Below are 24,876 nucleotides of genomic sequence, written 5' to 3'. Positions count from 1 at the left end.
CAGTGACGGATGTAAGGCAGAGGCGCCCAGCATCCTCGGGGAGGCCAGGCCTCTGGTCTCGGAGAGGCTCACCTCTCCCCCACTTCTGGTAGTAACTTTAGGGAAACCCAAAGGAAAAGTACCAACATCAGCTCCTCATTTGTTGAGGTTTAGGATTAAATAAAACAAAACAACCAAACAGTAGCAAAAAGCATTGGTACTCTACAGACACATATGTCCTCTGGAGCTGAGAATACACAGGTGTGCGTATGTAAAGCTGTTTCCAGTCAGCCAGGTGGAGCCGCTCGATGGCTTTGCCATTTGTGCAAAGGCTGGTTAGTCCTTCCCCACCTCTTACGGCTGCCAGGATAATTTCAGGTTTCACTGGCCTCTCTTTTTGCGAAGTGTTTGGTGCCAACTTGTGCTATTCTTCTGCTCCTCACTTAAAAAAAAAAAAACAATTCCAAAGGCAAGGAAACAATCCTTTTTCCCTCTGCTTTCTCTGAGCATCTCTCTGTAGGCGTTTTCCGGCATTGGGAACCAGGAATTATACGAGGAAGGAGGAACAGGGGTAAAAGAAGGAAAAGGGGACAGAAATCAGAATTAAACGAAAGTTGGACGGGATGAACAGGGAAGCTTTTTGTTTTGTTTTATTTCTGGTTTTCCTTTTTCTTAAAAAAAATTAAATAAAGTTCTCATTATTTCCCCAATATACACTGAATGAGTTTTCATGCAAAGCAGCAGTCACAGAGGCAGAACCGCGCCCAGTCGTGCCTCTCAGCTTGAAGAGCCACCTTCTCTGGGTCCTGGCGTCCCTCTCGTCCTCGCCGCGGGGGGATGGGGTGGATGACACCCCTGGTCTCTCCCTGCAGGAACAGGCTGTGATGCAACTTGGCTGGCGTGGGGAGAGGGGTCCTCCCGTCTCCCCGGGAGGGAGTCTCAGGGGATAGCAAGCGCTGGGGCCTGATCCCCGTCACTTGTCCTTCCTTCTGAGATGCCCAGTGTGACAGCTTTCACGGGTCCCTCTTCCCAGGAACAGGAGGCTCCATCTCTCAGCTCTCAATGGACATGGCGTTTATAAGCTGTTCCACCTTGTATGCCAGCCGCTGTCGCCGGGCCTGCTCGTCCTGCTCGAGTGCCCCAATGAGCTGAGGAACAGAAGCAAAGGGGGTGGGGGGGGCAGACTTAGCACTCAGCATGGAAGAGGCCATTTTCCAGAATCCTATATCCTTCTATCTGCCTTTCCATTCTGCCTTGATGAATATAACCTTAAACAATGTAAATGATTCATTGAATATATGTATGACATACATATGTGTGTGTGTGTATGTATGTGTGTGTATGTACATATCTAAAGTATTTAAAATGACATTTAGCATATAGCAAGTGCTATGTGTTAGCTATTATTATTGTTACTACGATTACATTCAGGTACAATGCTAATGCGTGACTTGTGAATTCTCTGGAGCTGTCCTCTTCAGGATCCAGTCATGACCACCTGTCTGTCTGAAATGTAACTGACAGCATCTGCCCAACTGCAAAGAATAGTCTGATTCATTGTTTAAGAATGGATGAAATTAATCGTACACTTTGAACTGGAAAACAATTACATTATTCAATAAAGGTGTTACGTATTGCATGAACAATGAGGGCAAGACAGTGGAAGGTGTAAGAAAGCACTGAATGAATCAGGAGAGGATAGGCTGCTTCTAAAAGCATGGTGATGACTTTTTGACTCCGTGAATGTGTTTTCTGAATTACCCTCCGTTGCTCTTTTTAAAGGATGGAGCCCTGCTTTTTGTTTAACCTGCTTTGCCCCCTGAGTGCATCCTTCCCAGGGCCCTGACTCACCTCTTCACTGTACTTGCTGACGTAGGAGTAGATCTCATTGAGGGCACTCAGCATGTTGAACTCCACGGCGTGCAGGCGGGATTGCTCGGCGAGGTAGGCGTTCATGTCCTGGTCACTGATGGCGGGGAGCTTGGCGATGTCCGCGTAGTATCTGCCATAGAGAGGACAGGCTCCTTGGTGGGGACTCAGCAAATACTGCCTATACCTACCCTGGCCCCAGAACCCGAGACCACAGTTGTCCCCAGCTACTCCTGCATCCCTATTTCTCTTCTGACGAAGCTTCCTCTGTCCTCTTCCCTCAAGCTGAGGTTGGGGCCTGGAGGCTGGTTTTCCCTAAGGTTGGGGCCTGGAGACTGGTTTTCCCTAACTACTAACTTTCCAGGGTAGTTAAAAGCCCAGACTCTGACCAGACTCCTTGTATTCAAATTCCAGCTCTGCTACCTGCTAGCTGTGTGACCTTGGGTAAGTTATCTTGCCTCTCTGTGCTTCAGTTTCCTCCTCAGTAAAATGGGGATGATAATAATACCTACTTTACAACTCTGCTGGATATTTTAGTGAGGTGATACATACAACATCTTTATCACAGTGCTGGGTGCTTAACATGTGCTCAATAAATGGTAATTAGAATGCTAATGATCTGACTTGAAGGGTACAAAGCTTCCCTTTCTTCCCCCAGCAGGAACTTTGGACAAGAGAGAAAAAGGTGAGCATGAGGTCCCGAAGGCACCACAAACGTGGTTTTGAGTCCTTGGTCAGTGAAGCCCAGAGGAGGGAATGCAGCAGGCGTTCAGGGCCACGGGCCTGTCCTGAGGGCGCTACCGACCTTTCCACCCAGCTCTTGTAGCTGGGGATGTCCTTGGCATAGAGCAGCTTGTTGGAAGGGGAGTCCTTGCCCAGCCGGTGCTCCGATGTTGAACAAGAGTCCATGAAGGTCTGGGCCACCACAGAGAGGCAGGCGTCCGTGATGCTGCCCTTGTGGATGTCAAATACAAACTGGGGGTTCTTGATCACGTTCACCCAGAAGCGAAGAGGGAGGCTGTAGGAAACAGCAGAGCAGAGTCTGAGGGCCGTACCCTGGCCGTGCCCCATGCTGTTCACTAACATTCCTCCCTCCCCCACAAATGCCAAATTCTCTCGAAGGGCAAGAGAACGAAGTCACAGAAAACTGGTCCGGCCAGGGCTGCCAATTTAGGCTAAGCTGTTACTGATGCTGGGAGAAAAGGAGAGGCACTATTGTGTCCTAATGGGGTGCTGACCCTGTTCTCTTAACAACTGAGAGGTGGGTGTGGGTGGCTTCGTTCCCTCCTGGAGGTCTTTTCCAAAGGCCTCTGTGTCCCCAGGGAAGCCCAAGTACAGAGGGCTGCACAGTCTTCTCAGAGCTTCAAACAAAGCCCCCAGGCTCCCCGAGTCCCTTCCCAATGCCCGTGGCCATTGTCCAGAAGGATGCAGTGGCAGCCCCAGCACGGGCTCCGAGTGGGCGCAAAGGGCGCCACCTTGCTCCCCACCCAGCCCGGCTGCCCAGCTGCTTCCCAGGGCTGGCCCGGCCTGGCTGGGCTGCGGAATGGGCTCCCCTGGGGGCAGCTCTTTCACGACTCTCCCCAGGGGCTTTCTCGGATCTGGTCAGGGGCAGAGGAAGAAGAGGAGGCCATTGTTGGCATGCTGGGAATGACTCACTACAGGACTCCTCGTTTTTCCCACCCCAAGAGGAACTGATCAGTCGTTAGGAGAGTTCTTTCTGCAACCTGGGAATTTATAATCGGAGGAGAATGCTTTTTCTCTGCTCCTTAGGCCATAAGGAGGATAAGCCCATTTACTCCCCTTCAAAACCAGAACAGCTGCTGTTTCTGCTGCCTTTTCCAACTTGGCCGTCTCCTCCAGCTGCCTGCAGGCCCTTAACTCTTTTGGATCCTCTGTGGAATGAGCCCTGTCCCCGGCTTGTCCTTCGGGCCTGAGATGTTTCAGCCATCCAAACTACCTCCCCCCCTCCTTCATTTTCTCTTGATTCTCCTGGACCCCAAACTTTCCCAAATGTCTCAGTTCATGCCAAGTTTTGTGAAAGATCAGCTGTGCCCACTCCAAGTCCTTCCATCATGATTTCGGCTTATCTTTCCAAATGCAACGGGATCACTCACTTTCCTTAACCTGGAGGGAGTGGCCTGGGCTGAGAGGTGACTCCTCTCTTCTACCTCCCCTTCCCCCGGCAGCTTTGGAAGCTTCTAATAGTCTTTCCTTGGACATTAGGGACCTGAGGTCTGGCTAAGGGGACTCTCCCCACCACAACTCCAGGGCAGAGTATTTCTATGACTTGGGCCTGGCCGGAAACAGAGGGCACAGAGATGGGGATAATCCAGAACTTTCTCTTGATTCCCTTGAAATTGCCACTCCCGGCGCTGGACTGAGGATCCGCCAAAGCAAAGGGAACAGCCATGGCCCCGGCCCTGGGAATGCAGATGAATGAAAGGCCTGTCCCAGTGACGTGCACTGGAGCTCCCCCGCCCACGACCACCAGAGCCTCTTCATTTCACTCCACTGTGATCAAAGCTGCAGACTTTGGAGCGCTTGGCAACCACGACACCCCGGAAAAGAAGGAATATATGGGGTTTGGGGGTGGGTTTTTCCAAAGTGTTTTGCTGGTTGCTAGGACTTTTGATTCCCAAATAACAGCCGGGACCCATCTGTGCCGGCTCTGTTTTCTGAGGAGATGGCTGACTCCAGACAGCTGTGTGGGCTGCCTGCCCAACCCAAATGCCTGGATCTCCTCTCTCCCCTCTCTGTGCTCTTTCCCTGAAGGAAGGCTTTTACTCCGGCTCTTGGCCAGGCCCTTTGTGACCTGAAAGTCAGTCTTCAGCGTGGTCTGTGGTCCAGGTTCAAAACCCAGGAGAGAAAAGTCTTGCATAAAGAGCCCGCAGGAGCTGTTTCTCCCACTGCTGGGTTTGGCTGCGGAGGTTACCTTAGGGGAGACAGTCACGCCTGCAGGACGTCCTGCCTGCTGCTTCCTGAAAGCCATGGCGCCGGGGTAATCACTTGGCCTTAAGGGATCACGTTTGCAATGACAACCTCGTAGTTGGTGGGCTCAAGTCTACAGCAGGTGCAAGCTCTCTCCCAGCACGGGTCAACTTCCCCAGGGTCTAAGTTTAATTCAGGGCTTCCCCATTTCAGGAAGTGCCTTAGGTTCTGCTGTGCTCAGAATGCCCCACAATGCCTGTCTGTGAAGTTCTGCTGCTAGGTCTCAGACGTGGCTCTTTGTGTAGGTTCTTCCAGCCCCCTTTCCTAAGAACCGTAAGTTAGGGAGGACGAGGCACGTCCTGGAGAAGGCTCTGAGCCTGGAAGGACAGAGCTCAAGGGTGCGTCTGTCCTGGTGCCAGGCTCTATGCCGGGCAGGGCTCACTTGGCACCTGGGGACCATGTTTGCTCTGCAGAGCATATGTTTGTCCCAGGAGCCTTGGATTACTCAGCCACAGCAGAGAACAGGCTCCGCCCATCTCCCTGGTCCCTGCTAGTCCTCATTCCCCGCAGCTTGCAGCCTCGCCAGGCTGCAGCTCTCCCTGGGCTCCCCAGGGGTTTACCAGTTGCTCTTCCAGGTGTGCCGCACATCTGTGTCGTGGATGCTGTGTCTGTCTGCCTGCTCATCCAGGAAATCAAACATGTACTTGATGGCCAGGGGGAGAGCACTGCCCCGGTGCACGGTGCTGAACAAGGTCTCAAACAAGTCGTCCACGAACTTCTGCAGGGTGCCCTGGAGGAGGGGTGGTGGGAAAGTATGAGGTGGGGGAGGGGGACGGGCAGCAGGCGGGCAGACCAGATGGTGCCTTGGACCGATCCTGCCTTGGAAATGTGTCTGCAATGCCAGGCTGTGCACAGAGTGTGGTGGGAGTGGGGGTGGGGTGGGTGTTGGGGAGGTGGGAAGGACTGAATGGGCTGCAGATTCCTGGCAAGAACCTCCTCCAACCTGCGGCCACATGCCACATTTCTGCATGTGTCCATGGCAGGCGGGTGTGGGTGTGGGTGTGGGGAGTCTGACTGAAGACAGCAAGTGCTCTGAGCCCAGGCTTCCCACGGGGAATTACGGGCACAGGCTGGTACGAGAAGGTGTCTAAAGAACAAGATGGAGGGCTGGACCTTTCCAGCGGGAGCAGGGCAGGACTGCAGAGGGTCTCACAGGAAGGTGTGAAGGGCTCACCATGTTAGTGGCCTGGGATAAGTGGTGTCTGGGGACTGGGTGAAGGGTCCAGATCCAAGAACACTGAGACACAGCCCTGATCACAGGGACTTGGAGGGTACCTGGGGCAGGGACAAGGCTGGGCCTGGGGCCCACTGTCTGCACGTTCGAAAAACCCCTCTGAAGGTCAGGAAAATGTCCAACCTTTTGGGGTCTCTTTGTTGGTCTCTTATTAGCATATTAGGCAAAGCAAAATTTGAGACGCATGGTCTGATGGTGTATTTCTGAGGCACTTCAGGGGGCAAGTCTGAGATGCCACTGTATTAGAATTTCAGCCACATTTTTGTGGGGTCAGTGGGGGACAGTCCTGGCAAATACGGGCTGGATGATTGCTATGCATATAGGCAAACTTTTCTCTGCTAGGGAGGCTAGAAGACAGCTTTAGAACATAGCTTCCAGCACGGCCGCTGCCTCGCTTCCATCAGCATTTGGGGGTAGATGAGATGGGACGGGGAAGGGGAAGACTTCTCTTGGATACCAGAAGGACCAGGCCTTCACGCTTTTCCTCCCACTGTGGCCAGAAAGTGGGTAGAAAAGGCACTGATGGAGGAAGCTGGCATATCTGTCCATCTAATACCAATAAAAACCCCCAATGATTTCCTAAGGGGTGTAGGGGCCCGAGGTGAGAGCGTCAATCCTCTGAGGAGTAATGGCGGTCCTATAGGGTGAGCTAGGAGGAAAGATGTCATTGTGATTTTTGCCAAAGGGTAGAGAACAGCAGTGGACTGATCTCCTGGGAAACCTGTCCCAGACCTGGACCTGCTTGTCTTGTCCTTGAAGGACAGACTCCATGCTGTCCTTCCTATGCTGTGGGCTGGGTGGGAGGTAGGACACACCTCTCTGAGGAGCCTTCCCTGGGCTGGGCAGGGCAGGAATTACCTTGGTGGCCAATAGCCGGGTCAGGTAGATCTCGGAGACCATTTTGCTGCCCCGGTCACCCTCCTTCTGGTCCCCATGGTCGTGGTTCTTCACCAGATGCCACACCTTGACCCCACTCTCCAGGTCTGGGGTGATCATGGGGGCCCGAGACCGCAGGCTGTCAGGACTGCCTGTGTACCTGAAGGAGGAGTCTGAGGAGAAGGGGGCAGCGGAGGCCTGTGAGAGACTAATTGCATCATCCTGGCTTGTAGAATCCTTCTAGAATCCCTGCCCACTTGCTGCACTCACTCAGAACAAACCAATTTCAATTGGAAGGGGACCCTTGGGGTTTCATATTTGGTGGGTTATTTTATCGATCCTTGGTTGGCATGAGAACAGCCTGAAATCTTTTTGTAAAAAGAGGACCTAGAAATTCTGTGAGCTAGAGTGGCCCTTGGGAATTTGGGAGTCCCTCATTCCCTGATGCTTCCGGCAAAGAACAATCTATAGGTAAAATGTCAACCAGATATTCTCATAGGGGCTTTAATAAAAGTCTGGATACTAAGGGCTGTGAGTGGAAATGCTCCCTCTCGGGAGCTGATGAGTTCCTTCTTACTTGGGGCCCAGAATATAGAATTGTCTGAGCCCCTTTTGGAGCTGCCAGCTTCAGTCCTGAGGTGTCCTTTAGCTGGACAGCCCGAAGCCTAGTGCTATACAGAACCAGAGGAAACAGAGTCAGAGAGACTGAAACACCACAACCTCATTGCCCAGAGGGCACTGGGGGCCCTAGCACTCCTCAGGGGTGGAAGGGCTAGGATGGCCAATTGATTGCCCACATTGGGACACGACTGAGAGCTAAAGGGGGCACTGTTAATAATTCAGTCAGGACAATAAGCATAAACTGGGACTGGGTTATGTGAACCTCCCATCCAAGAGCCTCCTTGGGTCTGGGCCCTTCAAACTCCTTCATCAGACCTGGGCTATCAAAGGAAAGGTGCCGGGTACCACCTGCTGCCACAGCTCTGAGGAGACAGGCTGCTCCGAGGATGACTGGTCCAGGGAGAAAGGGAAGCCTTTGATTGCAGGCTGGCAGCAGCACAGGGCTCCTGCTGTCAGAAGGGATGGTGAGTAGCCCCTGGGGGTCACAGAAGACTCCACTGGCTGCCCAGGCTACCTTTCTGGTCCTCACCGTATCTGCTGATGGACGTCCGGGAGATGCTGGCAGAGGCAGGGATGTTGTAGGAGGAGGTCTGTTTGGGGACCAGAGCCACCACCGATCTGTCTGATACCTGAGAAGGGTATGAGAGATACAGTTCAGGTGAATGTTGGTATCTTGGGGACTAAAATTGTCAAGTACTTCTAGAAAGTTACGGAATAGGTTTAGGTAGAGCATAAGGAGATCAGGAATGCTAGAAATAACAATTCCTGCTTTTCAATATGGTAGCTACTTGCCACCTGTGGCTATTGGGCTCTTGCAATCCAATCAGTCCAAAGGGAGATGCCCTGTAAGTGTCTGAGCTCAGGTACGCTATAAATGACTGGATTTCAATGACTTAGGATGAATAAAAGTATACAAACTGTCTCATTGATCATGTTTATATTGATTACATATTCAAATGACAATTATTTTAGATCAGTTGTGTTAAATAAAACATTAACATTACATTCATCTGCTTATTTTTACTTTTTAAATGTGACTAGTAAAAAATGTAAAGTTATACGTGTGGCTTGCATTGTATTTCTATTAGAGGGAGCTAGTGTAGCCCAGCCTGCCTTGAGCTTTGTGAGTTACAGACAACTATCCCCATTTTAGAGATGAGGAACTGAAGCATTGAGAAGCTAAACAACACCTTCAAGTTCGCACACCTAACACATGATAGAGCCAAAATTTGTCGCCCGGACTGTCAGGCTCCAGAGTACATGTTCTCCTCATTGCATCCTAATTTGGGATTTTATTTCAAGACACACTGGTCTGAAGCCCATTTTCCCTTTTGGTTCTGATTTCTTTCTGGCCTGGGTCCTATAATGGCCCAGTCACCTTGAGGAGCTTCACCACAAGGCTCTTGGGGAGTCAGCGAGAAAGAAGGTGTCTTGCCTGTCCTCTGTGAGGGTGCCCAGGCTCAGCACCCAGCCTGTAGGGAAAGGGCTGATAAATGAGGAGCCATACTGAAGACATTTGGGGCCATTTTGATTTAAGGTTACCCTCCATCCAATAAAAAACAGAGAATCCCCAGAATTGTGGCGATCCAATTAAACCCCTAACGCAGAGGGAATAAAACAGCTATAATAATGTTATGGGCCATAAAACATTCCTATTAAACCATTTTTTACTTTAACAATTTTTATGAACTTTATAAGTTTGATTTATGGCTGCACCAGTCGTAAAACCATCTTTCTGGGTCTTAAATTGTCAGTACCTCTCTCCCACCAAAAAAAAAAAAATTAAACGTTGGGAAGTCAAACTATAAGTGAACATTAGCACTAACGAGATTCCCTGATAGCCAGTTTTAGTAGTGGTGTTTAATTTCACCCTCCCTGTAAATCTGTGGGAACCCGGGAAGTTTTTAAAAATCTCTTTGTCAATTAAGATTATGCAGATTTTTCTCCTGTAGGGGCTCCAAGGACCTTTGACTCCTGGGAGGGTAACAAGAGGTCAATGCTTTGACTTGATGGCATAAAGGTGCAGGGTCCAAGGCCCTTCACAGTGGTCTGGAAGATGCCAATGGGTAGTTACTTCCCAGCTGGGGCGGCTCCCCAGACTGCAGGCAGCTTGTACAATCAGCACTAGGTCTGAAAAGGAGGGGGAACTCCCCACCTCGGACTTCCAGGAACTCTCTTTGCAACTGAAATGATACACGGAAGCCCGGCAGGAGCACGGGTTTATTCTCCCAGGGAGAACAGATTATGTTATCATTTATGGCTTGTTGTCACCTAAAGGGAGATTCACAAGGTGACTGGAATGACCACAGTTCAACTGAATTCCAGGTCTCATCACTAAATCTCCCTTGTCCTTAGTCTCCAGTCTTTCTCTTGACCAACAGGTGATACAAACCCATGGGCAAGATGCCTGGCTGGGTCTGACCTTGCCTCTGCACTTAGTAGCTACATGGTTTTGGGAAAGTCACTTAACCTCTCTGCGCCTCAGTTGTCTCATGTGTCAAAGGGGATAATAATCGTGTCTAGGTTTGTTGTGAGGATTAAAGGCGTTAGGACACGTAGAGGTTGGGGGCAGTGGTGCCTGGCGCCCAGTGACACTCAGTAAATGCTGGTATTACTGTTGCTATTATGAAGATCATCATCATCATCATCATTGTCTCCCAAAGGGAAGAATAATCCCTCTTGGCCCCTGTCACTCAGGGCTAGCGTGCGGGAAGAGCCTTGCACAAAGTAAAGCTCGGTAAATATTTGAGGAATGAATGAATACATGAATGATAAATGACATCGGGGAATTCAAAGTGCTTTGTAAGATGAGCACTGTTAGAACAGAATATTCCATTCTTCTGATTGGGAGTCATAGGACAGACAGAACAGTAACAAGCATTAGGGCACCAAAGACAGAGAAGAGCGGACCCATTCCTGCCCTGGAGAAACTTACAATTTGGGGGCATAATGCTCATTTCTTTTGCACTTTCTTCTTCGGTTCTAATTGGTTCATTAAAACTGTTCTATGGGGCTTCCCTGGTGGCGCAGTGGTTGAGAGTCCGCCTGCCGATGCAGGGGACACGGGTTCGTGCCCCGGTCCGGGAAGATCCCACATGCCGCGGAGCGGCTGGGCCCGTGAGCCATGGCCGTTGAGCCTGCGTGTCCGGAGCCTGTGCTCCGCAACAGGGAGAGGCCACAACAGTGAGAGGCCCGCGTACCGCAAAAAAAAAAAAAAAACAACTGTTCTATGAAGCCCAGTGTGAAGTGGGGTTGGGGGCTGGGGTGGAATCAACAGAGTGATTATAGCTACTATGGAGTGGTATATACATCTGGTATACCTCACCTGTGGTTTCTCATACTTCCAACGACCTTCACAATTTGGGGTCATATCTCCATTTACTGATGAGGAGCCCAAGGTTTAGGGAGATTAAAGTCACATCACCAGTGAGTGGGGAAGCAGGGGTTTAAATAGAGCTCACAAATCCTTCTCTCTGCCCACTATACCACACTTACTCCATTTAGGGAGGGGGTCCAGGCAGAGTGTCAGCATGGGAAATGCAGGCCAGTAAGGGGGATGGAGCCTGGAAGGGAGCATTTTGGGGTTTCCCCAGTGCCCCTCTCTTTCCTCTGTGCCCCAAGAGGCTCCCAGGCAGGTCCTGCTGGCTGTTAGGACCCCCAGCCTCCTGGTCATTGGCAACTCAGTGCTTAAGAATTCAGCCTGCCAGCCCCTCCGCAACCTCCCCGTGTGAGGCAGAGACAGAGGATGATGTTATTAAACAGACAATCCCACAGGGTCCTGCTGCCCAAGGAGCTTCCTCTGTTTGGTTTAATTTCCCTCACTGTCTCTCATCTCCAGCTTCTATTTTAGTATGTTTTTCAAATCCCAAGCAGCCTACCTGTGCTAAATCTTACAGAGACCCCCAGCTGTGAGTGGTTACCATGAGAAGCAAGGGGGGTGAGAGTAGATACCTCTCGGGATCTTTTGTTCTTTTGCTGAGATTTTTTTGTTTTTTGACTGTTCCATTCAATGTGTCTGCCGGTGTGCTAAACACTCTACCTACTATATTCAATCTATGCCTCACAACTTTATGGGGCAGGGATGACCATTAACTCCATTTTACAGATGAGAAGAATGAGAGCTTAAGCAACTTCCCCAGGGACACCAGCTAGTAAGTGGCAGAATACAAGACCCAGTTCCCTGCTTCATTGCAGGTGAGACGTGGAAGCTACATTAGTAAGAAAGCAAAGAGAAAGCAGCAGGAGACTATGCAGCCATCTGTGAAAGATGCCATTTTTCTGCAGGCGAAGAGCTACACTCGGTACAGGATAGGAATGTCCAGCCCAACCCCACACCAGTTCAGTCAGTTTCTCAGGGTGAGTCTGGACACTCGTGTTTTCGACAGCTTCCCCCAGTTAATTCTAATTGGCAGCTGTGGCTGAGAATCACTGCTCTAGACTCAGGGAGGATGTGGAGAGGGGGGATAAGAGAACCCTTTTAGGGCTTTGAGGGTCTTAGAGCAAACCTTAGAAGGAGGGGGCATTCTGGGAGGGCAGGGGTCCCTGACGCAAAGCCCTGCCCTCACCTGATAGTGCATCAGCGTGTTGAGCCGCTTCCAGTCACCCTCGATCTTGGTGGTGATGTCCTCGTCCTGCAGCACGACCCGGGCAATCCGGCCTTGACGCCACTCTGGGTGGAGGGGTGGTGCAGGAGCAGTGTGAGGGGTGGGGGCCGGGACTGCCCAGTCGTGCCGTCCTCTAGGGGCCTGGCAACCCCGGCTCCCTCAAGCTGGTGCAATGACAGTGTTTCAGGCGTCTGGGGTTCCGGGGGGTCAATGCTGGCAAAAGCATGGTGCTCCCCAGAGGTGGCCACCTCTGAGCGGGCAGTGTTTCAGGCAAGCATTTCACCTGGCCCCTCACCTGGACGGGACCCAGTCACGCCCCGACGAGGGGCTGTCTGCGGGGCAGGGCTTCCCCCCCACCCCCATAGCCCAAATGCCCTCTTGGAAGTTGCCCTCACACTCCAAGGCCAGGTTCCCTACCCAAGTCCATGTCAACAGCCCTCGGCCGCTGGGAGTAGGGCACGTTCTTGTAGACGGCATCGAGAATCTTCTCTTTGACCTGCGTGATGGTGTCACAGTTCAACACCTTCACTGGGATCTCCGGACTGTTCTCGTTGTCAGGGTTGACGCAGTTCAGGATCTACGGGTGGCGATAGAAGGGGGGCAGGATGCGAGTTGAAGGAGCCATTTGGGGGAGAGGGCGTGAGGCCCTGGAGCCTTCTCTTACCCAGGCTCCCCCTGCTCACAGAAGAAACGGGTGTCCCTCTGTCTGGGTCTCAGTTTCTCTCACCTTCCAGCCATCTGCCAATGACAGCTTGAGTCCTTCTCCCCACCTCTCTTTCTCAGAGAACCAGGACTTTACTTTCTAGCCCCTGATGGCTTAGGGGAGGCTGTCATCCTGGGTGGAGACATCCTGGGGGATTAGGGGTGGCTCCAGGTGTTTCAAGGGCTGGCCTCCCACTTCCCCGAAGCCTCTATATTAGAAATCAGCAGACTTCTTCCCCGTAATGCTAATTTCCCCATAGCTAATGCTGAGTGATCTAGGGTAAACGCAGGCAATGCAAGCTCTTTAGGCCCACCCAATGAGACAGGGGAGGAGGGGCCCAGGCCTGTGTGTCCGCCCTTGGGACACCTGACATGCCCCCTGGACTGGCCCCCAGGCCGGCCTCCCAGCCTCTTTATTGACCCCTCAGACTGGCTTTGTGGTGAGAAGGCAGAGCATGGATCAGAGGCAGGAGGTCCGTGCTGTCCCCTGGGCTTCCTGCCTCCTCACCAGGGTCTTGTACTCGATCTGCTGCCGGATGAGCTTGTCCTCGCTCAGGGAGTAGCGGGCCTCGCCCGTGATGGCATCGATGGGGCCCTTCTCCATCTGCTGCTTGATGGCGCAGTACAGCATGAAGAGCGGCTCCCCCGCACACTCCTGTGGGCAGAGGCAGGGCGTGGGGGGCGGGGTACCAGCCTCCTTCCCTCCCTCTCCTGACCCTATTTCTAGGCCCGCTTGGCTTTGGGGCACCCAGCCAGGTAGGCTTCTGTTCCTAAGGGGGGTCCCCATGCAGCCCTGATGGCCAGGCTCAGAGGGGCAGCCCCCCATCTTGCTCTCAACTCCCAGTTCCTGTCTCACTCCCAGCCTCACCTTCAGGAACTTGTGCAGGAGGAAGGCAAACCAATTGGTCAGCATCTTCTCAGCCACGGACTCTGTCCTGGGGAGGCAGAAGGGATGAAGGACCCCCTTTATGGAGGGGTCTAAGGGCGGGGGTGTGCCTAGCTTGTTGTGTGGACCAGGGTTCAAGAGAACAAGGGCGTGAAAGAAGCCAGGGCTGGGGGCCAGGACACTGTGTCCCGTCCCAACTCTACCCGTAATGAGAAGTGAGACCTTGGGCTAGAAGCTTCTTTCTGGACCTCAACTGCCAGCAAAAATGGAGTGGTACCATGGGTCTGCAGACGCAGGGACCAAGAATACCATCCTCTTACCCTCTTCCAGCCTCAGGGTGATGGAGTTTCTATGTCCCTTTGGGATTTCCTGCATGTCTGAATATTTGCATGTCCACAAGGTCCCTGGTACCTTCCCCTCCAAACAGAGTCAGACTGCCTGGGTTCAAATCCTGACTCTTCTGCATACTGGCCTGTGTGATCTTGAGTAAGTCATTTCCTCTCTCTGGGTTCAGTTTCCCCATCTCTAAATGGGGATGATAATAATAATAATAATAATAACCATCATTATCATCATCTATCCCACAGGGTTTTGTCAAGGTTGAATGCATTAATGTATGTAAAGTGCTAAGAATAGTGCATGTATCTGCTCGCTGTCATCACTGCTATCCTGCGGGGTCGTGGATCCCAGCCCCTCAGGTAAAGAGCAGTGTGTGCAAGTGTTTAGCTGACAGGGGATCTGCCTCTGTAAGCACCGCCCCTTTGCCGTGCCCCACCCCCATCATCCCAGGCTGCAGATCTGGAGACCTGCGAAGGAACGAAGCGGCTGTGACAGACCCTCAGTGATGGGGATGCCAGAGGGGTATTTTAACTCACTGCACGTGGTGCAAATTATACCCTCTGGTTGCCGTAAATCCCAGGCATTTGCCAGGGCTGCTCAGCAACGAGGGCCTGGGAGAGAGTGACAATGGCAGGAGAGATTGTGGCTTTCTCCCTGGCCCCTCACAGCACCCTCTCCCTGCATTGTGCCTGAAATTAGCTCTAATTTAAATACAACAATTCTTAATGAGAGTTTCTAATGCTCAGATTGGCAGAATGGGGGCTCTGTACTCATAAAACAAAGCTATTCTTTCTCCCTCCTCACCCCACATGGGGTCTGGAAGCCTGAGACCTTGCAAGAAGGCTGCCGAGAAGGCAGTGAAATGGAGGTGGCACATTCCAAGCCCTGCTGCCAGCTGAGCTCCAAAGCTGTGCTGGGCTCCCCAGGGCCCCCAGAGAGGGTAGGCTCAGGGATGGATGCCAAGGTCTCTGGCCCTCTTCCCTGCCAGGAAAATGGCAACCGAGGAGGGCGTGGTGGTGGATGCTGGTGATTCAGATCCAGGAAGCTGGGCACTGATGGGACAGGCCACACCGTATCTCCAGCCAGGTGCTGTCCAACAGAGCTCCTGCTATGATAGGAATGGCCTCTATCTGCGCTTCCAATATGGCGGCCACTGAGCACTTGGGATGCAGTTAGTGCAATGGAGGAACTGAATTTTACATTTTCTTTTTAATTAATGGTCACATGTGCTACCGTGTTGGACAGTGAAACTCAGGATGCATGGGGAGTGAGACTTCAAGACAGGTATTTTTAGTGTCATTTTGTTCACGAGGAAACTAAACAGCAGAGAGGCCACATCACTGGCCCCAGATCACACGACCAGCAGGTAGCAGAGCCGGGGTTCAAGCTCAGATGCTCTGGGGCCTGTGCTGCTGCATCATGCTCAGCACCTGCAGACACGGCACAGCCACCCGGACTGAAGGAAGATGAGACTCTGCACTGGTAGCTGCGGGGACACAGGCCTTCCTGGGGAGGGGCGCCTTCTCGTGGGACCCACACTAACCAGCCCTGTCCCCACCCGCCCCCCCCACCCCAGACGTCCCTGTTCTGATGCTTCCCCGCCCCTGGCGCAGGTCAGACCTCCGGAGAAGCAGCTTGGGGTGGTTCTTGTTCTCCAGGTTCTTATCGATGAGGTCAGAGAGCAGCTGCTTGAGGACGTCGGTGGCATACTCCAGGCGGCCCTGCAGGCCGGTCATAATGAGCGAGGCCACGTTGCCGCGGTCCCGCATGGAGAAGCTGCGCTGCAGCTCCAGGGTGCGGATGAAGGTCAGCAGGAACACCTTGTTGTTGATGAGCTGGGCAAAGAGCTTCAGGGCCTTCTCCACATGCTGCTGCCCGTTGCCCTGCACCTGGGACGGGTGTGATGGGCGTGGCCTCAGAGGACGAGCTTCCGGCTCTCCGGGAGGGTGTTAGCTGATGACGATGCCAGCTATAGGACCCTCTCCATGACGCCTGTAACCGCCCCACCCTCGGTGATGTAGGAATAACTGGTCTCTGAGGTCTGCAGTCTGCTCTGACTTCTCCCTGGGTTGAGAGGGTTGGGCTCCAGGTAGAGACCTCAGAGAGGATGCTATTCATCTGAGTTTCCCAAGGATGCAACACAATAGGAGATACCGCAGCAGACTAGCTTGGTTTACTAGTCTCCCCTTAATCTCCTCTGCCCTGATTTATTATCTTTAGTAAAACAAACTGAGAAATGAACAAACAAGCCTCACAGAATCATAGGTCTTTCCTTAAGCCAGCTTAAATCCATTCGGAAATGAGGCAGAATCTTAGTTAATTAATTCAGTCATTAATTAAAAATGACAAACAATCAGCCTTCCCCTGGAATCATCCCAAAGAGCCTGGGTGGCCCCCCCGGCTGTGATTTTCCTGGTTGGAAATATCCCCGTTGCAGTGATGCTTCTACAAGCTATTTCTCCTCCTCACTCCTGACCTTCTTCTGAGCACTGGGCCCCATTGGCATTTCCTAGGAAACCCAGGCCCCACGTCCCTGCTGGGCAGCTGGCGAGGAAGGCGGGTGTTACCTCCAGCTCACGCAGGACGGGATGGTCCTCAATGCCGGGGAACAGGACTCGCATAGCATAGGTCCGATAGTCCAGGTAGGGGATTCCTGAGCGGTCCAGGTCACTGGTCAGCTCGTTGATGTCTGTCTGGAGCTCGGCAAAAGCTATGAAAGTGCAGTGGAGACAGGGAAGCTCAGGAGGGGAATGCAGGCCGGGGAGGGGAAAGGCGGGAGAAGTTTGTGGAGGAGGGAAGGTCCAGGTGTAGAAACAGGGAGGGTTATAGGGGTGCATCTCCAGGGGCGGTGAGATATCTCCAGTCTGCCTTTCTTAGGTGGTGGGACTATGGGTGATTTTTATATTATTTCCTCCTCTATGCTTACCTATAATTTTGAATTTTCTTTCTATGTATTATAAGTGTAGTTAAAACAAAGGAAGCACACGACTTGGGTCATGCAGGTGATATAGGTGCTAGAAGCAGGTGAGAGACAGTGGTCGAAGAGATCAAACAAAGACCAGAATAGGTAGCTTTGCTCCCCTTTTCCAAGCAAGAGAATAAATCAAGATGCAAAAACCTTGGAGGAAAATGAAAATCAAAACCACCATGAGATACCACTTCATACCCATTAGGATGGCTATTATAAAAAAAGTGAAAACAACATGTGTTGGCTAGGATGTGGAAAAACTAGAACCCTCTTTTCTTTTTTTTGCGGTACGCGGGCCTCTCACCGCTGTGGCCTCTTCCCGTTGCGGAGCACAGGCTCCGGACGCACAGGCTCAGCGGCCATGGCTCACAGGCCCAGCCACTCCGCGGCATGTGGGATCCTCCCAGACTGGGGCACGAACCCGCGTCCCCTGCATCGGCAGGCAGACTCTCAGCCACTGCACCACCAGGGAAGCCCAGAACCCTCATATCTTGCTGGAGAGAATGTAAATTGGTACAGCTGCTCTGGAAACCAATTTTGCGATTCCTCAAAAAATTAAACATAGAATTACCAAATGACCCAGCAATTCCTCTCCTACATATATACCCAAAAGAACTGAAAGCAGGGACTTGAACAGATACTTGTACCCTCACATTCACAGCAGCATTATTCATGATACCAAAAGGTGGAAACAACCCAAATGTCTATTGACAGGTAAATTGATAAGTAAAATGTGGACTATTATTTAGCCTTAAAAGGGAATGAAGTTCTCTCAAATGCTACAACATGGATGAACCTTAAAGACATGATGCTAAGTGAAATAAACCAAACACAAAGGGACAAATACTGTGTGATGTCATTTATATGAGTTTCCTAGAGTAGTCAAATTCATAGAGACAGAAAGTGGGAGGGGAGGATGAGGGATTATTGTTTCATGAGTACAGAGTTTCAGTTGGGGAAAATGTGGAAGTTCTGGAGATGGATGGTGGTGATGGTCACACGATATTGTGAATGTACTTAATGCCTCTGAACTGGAGGAGGGGAGAGCACTAGGGTGCAGAGATAAGAAAGTTAAAATGGTAACTTTTATGTTATATATATTTAACACTCACACTCACACACAGACGAAACTGAGAACACCACCAAATCCAGACTTAGGGGGCCCTGACCACCAGGCCCTTGGCCAAACAGGGGCTTCCCCTTGGTGGCAGTCCTGTCTCCTGACACCCCCCTTCCTCCTCCCCAGCCCTGGCACTGGGAGGAGCCTGGCCCACTGTGCCCCAGCCCAGCTCTTCCCTTTCTTCTAGCAGAGGGCTTGTTCTGATCTTGAAGTTTGCAGAAAAAGGAGAAGTCTTTTGATTCCTAATTGAGATGTTTACCCAGGGAGTCTTCCAGGTCCTCAGCCCAAGGGGACACCAGGTAGCTGCAGTTGCTTGGGAGACGGAAGAAACACTGTCTCTACCACCACAGCCTGGGATGCCCTGCAAGTGGCCTTCAGAGGCTCAGCCTGCAGTGCTGGCTGAAGACACACCCTGAGGGAGGGGATGGGGTGGAAGGGAGGGCATGTGCTCTCACCTTTCCTGCTGCTCCAAGGCAGCCAGGCAAAAGGAGCTGTCACTCCTACGTGGGGATCTAGAGACTGAGGCAACAGGACCCAGGAGGCTCTGACTGTGGGGAGACTGAGGTCCCGGGAAGGAGAGTAGGCTGGGCCAGACTGTGGGATGAGTCAGGGCACAGGGGGACAGAATACTGGGATCAGGTCTGGAGCCCTACTGTGGGCATTTTAAGGGCAAAGGAAGTTTAAGAGAAAATAGAGGTCAAAGTGGAGCAGGATGGCTTGTGGTAGAAGAGATGGGAGCAAAGATGAGAGCTGTTTTAGGGAGGGGGGGTAATAAGGCTGGTGAGGAAAGAGGGTCCCGGAAGCAAGGGAGTGCCTCCACTTACCTTCCTTACACTCCAGGGCCACACGGGACTCCAGGTTGTCCATCTGCATTTGGAGCCGCTTGAGAGTGAGGTCATTTTCTCGAGACTTGCGCTTGTAGGCAATGAGCACAATGATGACAATGATGAGCAGGAGGCTGCCGCCCGCCGCGATACTGACGATGGCCGGCAGGGTCAGCAAGCTGTCTGAGATGACACTCACCGAGCCAGGCGAGAATACCATGCCACCCACATGGACCTGCGCATGGCACACACACAGTCACTGTAGAGCCCTGGCATCCAATCCTTCTCGATTCAGAAAGGGCGTGAGAGACCACAACCACACAGTGCAGTCTGGATACAAAATGACTTCCTGCTTATCATCTGCCTTTCTTTTCTTGTGTTCTTAGCTCCTACCCATTTTAATATAGGACTTTGTGATGAGGAGATATGGAGGAGGTTGAAGACCCTTCCTTTATGACAGATTATACATAAAAGGTGAGGAGGGGAGGAATAAGAAGAGGGTTCACTCACCATGACCTTGTGCTGCCCGGTGAGGTTGGGAGGCTCGCAGAGCAGTTGCGTCTCAGACACAGTGACAGCGCATGGGGTCTCTCCAATCAGCACGGTGTAGTTGAGTTTGGCACCTCCAGAAGCAGGAGGGCAGAGGTTTTTGCCCTGTAGGTAAGAGTAATCTTAATAGGAATAATTGACACGTGCACAGAAGTCAACTGGTTATTTAAAAAGAGATTAAGACCAGTCCCTCCCATCAGGAAACTTCCACAAGCCTCTTAGATAGCCTCATCCACCAGAGAGCAGATAGCAGAAGCAAGAAGAACAACAATCCTGCAGCCTGTGGAACAAAAACCACATTCACAGAAAAATAGACAAGATGAAAAGGCAGAGGCCTATGTACCAGATGAAGGAACAAGATAAAACCCCAGAAAAACAACTTAATTAAGTGGAAATAGGCAACCTTCCAGAAAAAGAATTCAGAATAATGATAGTGAAGATGATCCAGGACCTCGGAAAAAGAATGGAGGCAAAGATCGAGAAGATGCAAGAAATGTTTAACAAAGACCTAGAAGAAATAAAGAACAAACAAACAGAGATGAACAATACAGTAACTGAAATGAAAACTACACTAGAAGGAATCAATAGCAGAATAACTGAGGCAGAAGAATGGATAAGTGACCTGGAAGACAGAATGGTGGAATTCACTGCTGTGGAACAATGAATGAAAAAGAAATGAAGAATGAAAAGAATGAAGAATGAAAAGAAATGAAAACAGCCTAAGAGACCTCTGGGAAAACATTAAATGCAACAACATTCACATTATAAGGGTCCCAGAAGTAGAAGAGAGAGAGAAAGGACCCGAGAAAATATTTGAAGAGATTATAGTCAAGAACTTCCCTAACATGGGAAAGGAAATAGCCACCCAAGTCCAGGAAGTGCAGAGAGTCCCATACAGGATAAACCCAAGGAGAAACATGCTGAGACACATAGTAATCAAACTGGCAAAAATTAAAGGCAAAGAAAAATTATTGAAAGCAGCAAGGGAAAAACGACAAATAACATACAAGGGAACTCCCATAAGGTTAACAGCTGATATCTCAGCAGAAACTCTACAAGCCAGAAGGGAGTGGCATGATATACTTAGAGTGATGAAAGGGAAGAACCTACAACCAAGATTACTCTACCCAGCAAGGATCTCATTCAGATTCGATGGAGAAATCAAAAGCTTTACAATGAGCAAAAGCTAAGAGAATTCAGCACCACCTAACCAACAAATGCTAAAGGAACTTCTCTAACTGTGAAACACAAGAGAAGAAAAGGACCTACATAAACAAACCCAAAACAATTAAGAAAATGGTAATAGGAACATACATATCGATAAATACCTTAAACATGAATGGATTAAATGCTCCAACCAAAACACACAGGCTTGCTGAATGGATATAAAAACAAGACCCATATATATGCTGTTTACAAGAGACCCACTACAGACCTAGGGACACATACAGACTGAAAGTGAGGGGATGGAAAAAGATATTCCATGCAAATGGAAATCAAAAGAAAGCTGGAGTAGCAATAATAATATCAGATAAAATAGACTTTTAAATAAAGAATGTTACAAATGACAAGGAAGGACACTACATAATGATCAAGGGATCAATCCAAGAAGAAGATATAACAATTATATATGCACCCAACATAAGAGCACCTCAATACATAAGGCAACTGCTAACAGCTCTAAAAGAGGAAATCGACAGTAACACAATAATAGTGGGGGACATTAACACCTCACGTACACCAATGGACAGATCATCCAGACAGAAAATTAATAAGGAAACACAAGCTTTAAATGACACAATAGACCAGATAGATTTAATTGATATTTATAGGACATTCCATTCCAAAACAGCAGATTACACTTTCTTCTCAAGTGCGCAAAGATCATTCTCCAGGATAGATCACATCTTGGATCACAAATCAAGCCTCAGTAAATTTAAGAAAATTGAAATCATGTCAACCATCTTTTCTGACAACAACACTATGAGATTAGAAATCAATTACAGGGAAAAAAACGTAAAATACACAAAAACACGGAGGCTAAACAATACGTTACTAAATTACCAAGAGATCACTGAAGAAATCAAAGAGGAAATCAAAAAATACCTAGAGACAAATGACAATGAAAACACGATGATCCAAAACCTATGGGCTGCAGCAAAAGCCGTTCTAAGAGGGAAGTTTATGGCTATACAAGCCCACCTCAAGAAACAAGAAAAATCTCAAATAAACAATCTAACGTTACACCTAAAGGAACTAGAGAAAGAAGAACAAACAAAACCCAAAGTTAGCAGAAGGAAAGAAATCATCAAGATCAGAGCAGAAATAAATAGAAACAAAGAAAACAATAGCAAAGATCAATAAAAGTAAAATCTGGTTCTTTGAGAAGATAAAAAACATTGATAAACCATTAGCCAGACACATCAAGAAAAAGAGGGAGAGGAGTCAAATCAATAAAATTAGAAATGAAAAAGAAGAAGTTACAACAGACACCACAGAAATACAAAGCATCCTGAGACTATTACAAGCAACTCTATGCTGATAAAACAGACAACCTGGAAGAAATGGACAAATTCTTAGAAAGGTATAACCTTCCAAGACTGAACCAGGAAGAAATAGAAAATATGAACAGACCAATCACAAGTAATGAAATTGAAACTGTGATTAAAAATTTTCCAACAAACAAAAGTCCAGGACCAGATGGCTTCACAGGTGAATTCTATCAAACATTTAGAGAAGAGCTAACACCCATCGTTCTCAAACTCTTCCAAAAAATTGCAGAGGAAGGAACACTCCCAAACTCATTCTATGAGGCCATCATCACCCTGATACCATAACCAGACACATATACTACAAAACAAAGAAAATTACAGACCAATATCACTGATAAATATAGATGCAAAAATCCTCAACAAAATACTAGCAAACAGAATCCAACAACACATTAAAAGGATCATAGACCATGATCAAGTGGGATTTATCCCAGAGATGCAAGGATTCTTCAATATACACAAATCAGTGAATGTGATACACCATATCAACAAATTGAAGAATAAAAACCATATGATCATCTCAAAAGATGCAGAAAAAGCTTTTGACAAAATTCAACACCCATTTATGATAAAAACTCTCCAGAAAGTGGGCATAGAGGGAACCTACTTCAACATAATAAAGGCCATATACGACAAAGCCACAGCAAACATCATTCTCAATGGTGAAAAACTGAAAGCATTTCCTCTAAGATCAGGAACAAGACAAGGATGTCCACTCTCACTATTATTCAACACAGTTTTGGAAGTCCTAGCCACGGCAATCAGAGAAGAAAAAGAAATAAAAGGAATACAAACTGGAAAAGAAGAAGTAAAACTGTCACTGTTTGCATATGACATGATAATATACATAGAGAATCCTAAAGATGCCACCAGAAAACTACTAGACCTAGTCAATGAATTTGGTAATATTGCAGGATACAAAATTACTGCACAGAAATCTCTTGCATTCCTATACACTAATGATGAAAAATCTGAAAGAGAAATTAAGGAAAGTCTCCCATTTGCTATTGCAACAAAAAGAATAAAATAGCTAGGAATAAACCTACCTAGGAAGACAAAAGACCTGTATGCAGAAAACTATAAGACACTGATGAAAGAAATTAAAGACGATATCAACAGATGGAGAGATATACCATGTTCTTGGATTGGAAGAATCAATATTGTGAAAATGACTATACTACCCAAAGCAATCTACAGATTCAATGCAACCCCTATCAAATTACCAATGGCATTTTTTACAGAAGTAGAACAAAATGTCTTAAAATTTGTATGGAGACACAGAAGACCCTGAATAGCCAAAGCAGTCTTGAGAGGAAAAAACGGAGCTGGAGGAATCAGACTCCCTGACTTCAGACTATACTACAAAGCTACAGTAATCAAGACAATATGGTACTGGCACAAAAACAGAAATATAGATCAATGGAACAGGATAGAAAGCCCAGAGATAAACCCACACACCTATGGTCTACTAATCTATGACAATGGAGGCAAGGATATACAATGGAGAAAAAGACAGTCTCTTCAATAAGTGGTGCTGGGAAAACTGGACAGCTATATGTAAAAGAATGATATTAGAACACTCCCTAACACCATACACAAAAATAAACTCAAAATGGATTACACATCTAAATGTAAGTCTGGGCACTATAAAACTCTTAGAGGAAAACATAGGAAGAACACTCTTTGACATAAATCACAGCAAGATATTTTTTGATCCACCTCCTAGAGTAATGGAAATAAAAACAAAAATAAACAAATTGGACCTAATGAAACTTAGAAGCTTTTGCACAGCAAAGGAAACCATAAAGAAGATGAAAAGACAACCCTCAGAATGGGAGAAAATATTTGCAAGTGAATCATTGGACAAAGGATTAATCTCCAAAATATATAAACAGCTCATGCAGCTCAATATTAAAAAAACAAACAACCCAATCCAAAAATGGGCAGAAGACCTAAACAGACATTTCTCCAAAGAAGACACATAGATGGCCAAGAAGCACATGAAAAGCTGCTCAACATCACTAATTATTAGAGAAATGCAAATGAAAACTACAATGAGGTATCACTTCACAACAGTTAGAATGGCAGCATCAGAAAATCTACAAACAACACATGCTAGAGAGGGTGTGGAGAAAAGGGAACCCTCTTGCACTGTTGGTGGGAATGTAAATTGATACAGCCGCTATGGAGAACAGTATGGAGGTTCCTTAGATAACTAAAAATAGAATTACCATATGACCCAGCAATCCCACTAGTGGACATATACCCAGAGAAAACCATAGTTCAAAAAGACACATGTACCCCAGTGTTCAATGAAGCACTATTTACTATAGCCAGGTCATGGAAGCAACCTAAATGCCCATCAACAGATGAATGGATAAAGAAGATGTGGCACATATGTACAATGGAATATTACTCAGCCATAAAAAGGAACGAAATTGGGTCATTTGTAGAGACGTGGATGGATCTAGAGATTGTCATACAGAGTGAAGTAAGTCAGAAAGAGGAAAACAAATATTGTATATTAACGCATATATGCGGAACCTTGAAAGTGGTACAGATGAACCGGTTTGCCGAGCAGAAATTGAGACACAGAAGTAGAGAAAAAACAGATGGACACCAAGGGGGGAAAGCGGTGGGTGGTGATGGTGGTGGTGTGCTGAATTGGGAGATTGGGATTGACATTTATTCACTGATGTGTATAAAATGGATGACTAATAAGAAAAAAAATTTGATAGTGGAATGGACTTGGAATCTTTGATCAC

General features: G+C 48.7%; 1 protein-coding gene across 1 annotated transcript in view; it reads right to left on the bottom strand.

The window, feature by feature from the left end:
* Nucleotides 1-613: 613 nt before the first annotated feature.
* Nucleotides 614-24,876, bottom strand: part of PLXNA2 (plexin A2) — a 194,071-nt gene continuing 169,808 nt past the window's right edge. Inside the window, exons 18-31 of the mRNA XM_079726138.1 lie at nt 19,521-19,664; nt 19,011-19,245; nt 16,666-16,808; nt 15,719-15,987; nt 13,742-13,808; nt 13,382-13,528; nt 12,589-12,748; nt 12,133-12,236; nt 8,097-8,196; nt 6,929-7,119; nt 5,397-5,566; nt 2,654-2,866; nt 1,831-1,981; nt 614-1,127 (exon numbers count right to left, since the gene is read on the bottom strand). Of these exons, the coding sequence (XP_079582264.1) occupies nt 1,032-1,127; nt 1,831-1,981; nt 2,654-2,866; nt 5,397-5,566; nt 6,929-7,119; nt 8,097-8,196; nt 12,133-12,236; nt 12,589-12,748; nt 13,382-13,528; nt 13,742-13,808; nt 15,719-15,987; nt 16,666-16,808; nt 19,011-19,245; nt 19,521-19,664 (2,190 nt within the window). The 3' untranslated portion in view covers nt 614-1,031. The remainder of the gene's footprint in view (nt 1,128-1,830; nt 1,982-2,653; nt 2,867-5,396; nt 5,567-6,928; nt 7,120-8,096; nt 8,197-12,132; nt 12,237-12,588; nt 12,749-13,381; nt 13,529-13,741; nt 13,809-15,718; nt 15,988-16,665; nt 16,809-19,010; nt 19,246-19,520; nt 19,665-24,876) is intronic.

This window comes from Hyperoodon ampullatus, assembly GCF_949752795.1.
Source record: "Hyperoodon ampullatus genome assembly, chromosome: 2".
Classification (NCBI taxonomy): domain Eukaryota; kingdom Metazoa; phylum Chordata; class Mammalia; order Artiodactyla; family Ziphiidae; genus Hyperoodon; species Hyperoodon ampullatus.
This window is presented reverse-complemented; position numbering and strand designations above follow the sequence as displayed.